The sequence below is a fragment of the Helobdella robusta genome (genome assembly GCF_000326865.2).
Source record: "Helobdella robusta unplaced genomic scaffold HELROscaffold_5, whole genome shotgun sequence".
NCBI classification, from domain to species: domain Eukaryota; kingdom Metazoa; phylum Annelida; class Clitellata; order Rhynchobdellida; family Glossiphoniidae; genus Helobdella; species Helobdella robusta.
Window position 1 is genome coordinate 581,294 of NW_008705254.1, and position 4,715 is coordinate 586,008.

Here is a 4,715-nt window from a genome sequence, read left to right on the forward strand (position 1 = left end):
GGAGCCCAAGGCATTACGTAGGTGGTGGGGTGGGTGCCGATTGGCCAATGAATTGGGCTCTTGAGTTTTGTAATTTTAGGTAAGCTAGGACTTAATTGTAATGAATAGGTAAGTTGAGGGTACGATAGCCGATAGACTCTGAATTTCAAAGTCTCTTGTCAAAGGTAAGCCTTGGTGGCCAGTGGTGAACCGGCAATGGTTTACTATCCGGACGGCAATGGTTTACTATCTGCACGGTAATGATTTACTATGCGGCATGGCCATAGTCTACTACCCGCACGGCTTCCGGACGGCAAATGGTTTACTATCCGCACGGCAATAGTCTACTATCCGCACGGCAATGGTTTACTATCCGGTGCCCTGGCTATCGGTGAACCTCTGTGCAAGGAGGGAGAATGAAGGGGGACTTTCGACTATCGTACCATTAACAATTTAATATAGATTAGCTAAGGTAATTGAATAGGTAGATAGGATTATTTTTATTATGCAATTTGAGATGCAAGCACCGCTAAGCTTTCTGATGAGAATTTTCTCTTTCTCCATCCCACGGGCTGTGTTTCAACAACAATCTCGAGGAGGACTGGCACAATTTTGGAGGACAGCGTAGGAACCGGAAAGCATTCAACATTCTGCCTTTGTCGAATGGACGACGGTAAGTTTTTTTTACATTTTACTCTCTTTATTATTTTAAGATATTTATTTGCCATTATTTTTATTGTATAATTTTTGAGTTCTAAGATTCTAACATTCATTTATTACTACGTTAATAAAAAAAATTTGTCTACAGAATGATGAGAGGTGGGCAGTGGTGGGAATCAGCACATTTCAGATGGTGGTCTCATGATGATTTACGTATGATGATGGTGGTGTAGAAAGAATCAGCGCGTTGGCTGTTCGACTGACACTCAGAAGTTCGGAGGAAATCTTCTGTGCCGACCAGATGATGGTGGTCGGTGCAATGAATTACTGTAACGACAATTTTTGAAGTAAGGTTAATTTTGTTTTTTTATTTTTCTCATTCATTTATTTGTTCATTTTATCACTCAATCTTTCCAATTATTCTTCCATTAATTGACATTAATTCATTCTATTCGTTCATTAAATCATTGATTGGTTAATTAGTTCATTCATTCAACCAATCATTCAGTTAATCATTTATTCGTTCGCTCCTTTGTTTCTTGATTTACTACTATGCTAATAAAAAAAACTTGTCTACAGAATGATGAGAGGTGGGCTGTGGTGGGCGTCAGCACGTTTCAGATGGTGGTCTCATGATGATCGTTCCGATGACAAATCGAAGAAAACAACAACACGACGTCCGTAGTTAGTGAAGCAGTTTCTAGAGAGTACACACGCGCACATTTACACACGCACATTTACACACACATCAATACAACACACACATACACAACATCCATTTTTCGGTGTTGTTGTTGTTGTTATGTTTCTCTTCAACTTGCTATATTCTTTACCGGACTTTAATTTAATTCGTAGGTAAGTTAGGGATTGAGATGAGTTGGACAATCGTAGGTAGGCTAGGGCTTAACATTAGTTAAAAAGTTTCTAACAAAAGAAAATTTAAAAAAAATTAAATTATACAAAAAAGGCAAATTAAAAAGTTTAAAATTTATAAAATACGATACCAGAAATATGTAAAATTTCTAAAACTTAGAATTACAAAATTGTAGGTAGGTGAGATGAGTTAATCCTTATAGGTAAGCTAGGGCCCTGAGAGTAATTCAATTGTAGGTAGGTGACTGACTACTATTCTTGCGACTTTTTACTATTTTTTGTTGTGTGTTTGTTTTTGTTTCACACCACAACACCAACAAAACATACGACACTTTTTTTTCGTCGTCGCCTTAAATTTGACTGTTTTGAACAATTTTTTTAATATTGTCTATTTATTCATTTTTTAAATGTTGACTGATTTCTAGTTTTTTTTTAATTTGGTTATATAATTTTTCGTATTTCTTGATTTTCTTTGTATATATGCATGCATGTATAAATAATTTCTATTTGGTATGTTGATTTAGCCATTATGATATGTTGTGAATTGTTCTTAATAAATGTTCACGCTACATTACATTTTTTTCGTCGTCGCCTTATATTATACCTTTTTGAACAGTCTTTCTAATAATGTTTATTTATTTTATTTGTAAATTTATTTTATTTGGTTTCTAATTTAGGTAATTTACATTTAAAAATTTTTATTTTCAGTCATTTTTCATTTTTGAACTTGGATATCCAATAAAAGCAACTGTCGTGTTTTTCTTTCCATGCTAAAATCTAAAATCTCGAAATTGTTTGTAGATACGTACGCTTCGGCAAACTTAGCAATTTTTAATTTTTTTCGGTTTTTCAAAATTCGTTCGTTCATTTGGTTCATTCGTATGGTTCATTCAGTTTGGTTCATTGATTAGTTGGTTGATTAGTCGATTGGTTGGTTGATTAGTTGATTGAATGAATGATTTATTGAGCGGTTGTTTGGTTGGTTGCTTGATTGATTGTTTGATAAATGTTTGGATGGGTGGGTGGTTAGTTGAACATTCGAATTTATTGAATGTGTGTTCGGTTGATTTGATTGATTGATTGATTGATTGATTGATTGATTGGTTGATTGATTGATTGATTGATTGATTAATTGATTGATTGATTGATTGATTGATTGGTTAATTCATTGATAGTACAGTATTAAGCAATATCTCATAGTACTGTATATATGCTAAATAGTGATTCTATAGTTCAATCCTAGTAAGCCAACCTATGAAGCCACCGGATTTCACTGGATAAATTCAATTTTTATATTTAAATTAACAAAAATAATTTAATAATACAAAATTTAATTTAATAAAATTAAATAGAATCACTACATTGTTTTAAACGTATTAAGTCAAGTAAATATTTCATATAGCTTGTTTGTAAAAACCCATGCAATTTCAAAGGTACGCTGACAAATCAGTATGTCAAAACGCGGCCATTTAGTAAACAAAAACTTTCGAACTTTTCACCTAAAGTTTGGTTTTTAAAAAGTAAAAATATCTGCCGAAATGTTATCTTTGATTAGAAAAAGTTTAAATGTATCAAATAAAGTAAAAATTTTACTAAACTATAAAAATTTTCATCAGATCAGCTGTGTCACCCACGTATTAATCCGTAATTTTGATTCAACAAAAGTTCGATTTTACTCACAAGATGGTGGCGACGCTGACGTACCACAGTTGAAAGGTCGATTTTTATTTGTATTTCATTTTAAATTTTATTTTTATAGTTAATCAAAAAATTCTAAAAATTAATTAAACTATAAATTCTCCAGAAGCCCCGGAGATAGAAATTAAAGACGTGGAGAAGTTAGTGAAGAACCCGCCACGAATCATCATTTTGGACGTTAGGAGGCCTGAGGAATTGAGAGAAGAAGGGAATGTACCAACTGCTTTCAACCTTCCAGGTTTTTGACACGAAATTTGCTACATAATTTTTGCATAATTTTTTTATATAAATAATTAATTATACTAATAACTAAACTAATGTTATACTCAACATTATAAAATAAAAATATGTATGTCACTCAATATTTTACAAATTTTTTCAGTTTTCTAACCCGCCTTGATAGAACTTTTTTTTAAATACCAATCATTGTTATAATTTTAAACAGTAAATTTTGTTTTTTTCCTTCTCCCAAAAAAGTTGATGACTTGGAAGATGCCCTAAAGCTGAACAAAAAATTTTTCAGGGTGCTGTTCGGATTTGACAAACCTGACCCTGACGATCTGATTGTAGTTTATTGTAGGTCAGGTAAAAGGTCAGCCAGGGCTGGGCAGATACTATTGAAAAATGAATTCAATAAGTAGGATGTGACAGTTTATTTACATTACGAAATAATTACAAAAATCCACTAATTTAAATAATTTAAATTTTTTTTTGTAGTGTCTTAAACTTCAAAGGCAGCTGGAATGAGTGGAGTGAACATCATCCAGAAGATTCTTTAAAAAAGAAATAATTTATTATTATTATGTATTTTTTTGGTGTGACAATATACATTTTTTTCGTAGTCTTAAATTTGTAGTCCATAAATTAGGTACTTTCATGTTGTTTTACATGGTTGAAATTATCGTCTGAATTTTACACTATGACATCTTCAAAATCGCGTTCAACTTCGTTATTTATCGAGTTAGCTCAGAAGGTACGGTGACTCGTCTCGCTTCATTGCTTTCATTGCACTCTCTAGCCGTTCGATTCCCGACTGTGCAATTTTCGAAGACAGTCATGAGTGTGGCTGGTGTGGAAGTTACGGCAACATGCACGTGTATATGTATTGTGGTGTTAGTGTTGTCTCTATATCGACTCGTGTGGTGTGGTGTTGTATGGACGCCTCGTCGAGTCGTGTAGATTTAGCTTCATTCGTTGTACAATAGTTTTAGTTGCATCTAAATAACTGATAAAGGGTTTGTAAGCCAATGTGAACACATTTTAAAAATAAAAAATCTCTTTTTGATGATTACAGTTAGACTTCTTTTTAAATGTCTTTTTAAACTGTGTTATCTTAATTTCTGTGATGTATATTTAAAGATGTGCACAATCTAGTGATGTACCCAATTGAGGAATCGGAATTTGGAACCGGGTCTATTCAGACAATGTTTGGAATTTTTATAGTACGATGAATCGTGGAAGTCGTCCTTCAAAGTGATCTGTGGAAATGCTTGTTCGTGTATGTG

The 4,715-nt window shown here is 33.0% G+C and overlaps 1 protein-coding gene across 1 annotated transcript; it reads left to right on the plus strand.

The window, feature by feature from the left end:
• Positions 1–2,931: 2,931 nt before the first annotated feature.
• HELRODRAFT_163115 (hypothetical protein) lies at positions 2,932–4,415 on the plus strand (the record flags this gene model as incomplete). Its single annotated transcript, XM_009027086.1, has 5 exons — positions 2,932–2,961; positions 3,129–3,228; positions 3,317–3,448; positions 3,688–3,802; positions 4,229–4,415. The coding sequence occupies 5 exons, from the start codon at positions 2,932–2,934 to the stop codon at positions 4,413–4,415; spliced, it is 564 nt and encodes a 187-aa protein (XP_009025334.1).
• Between the last annotated feature and the right edge of the window lie 300 nt (positions 4,416–4,715).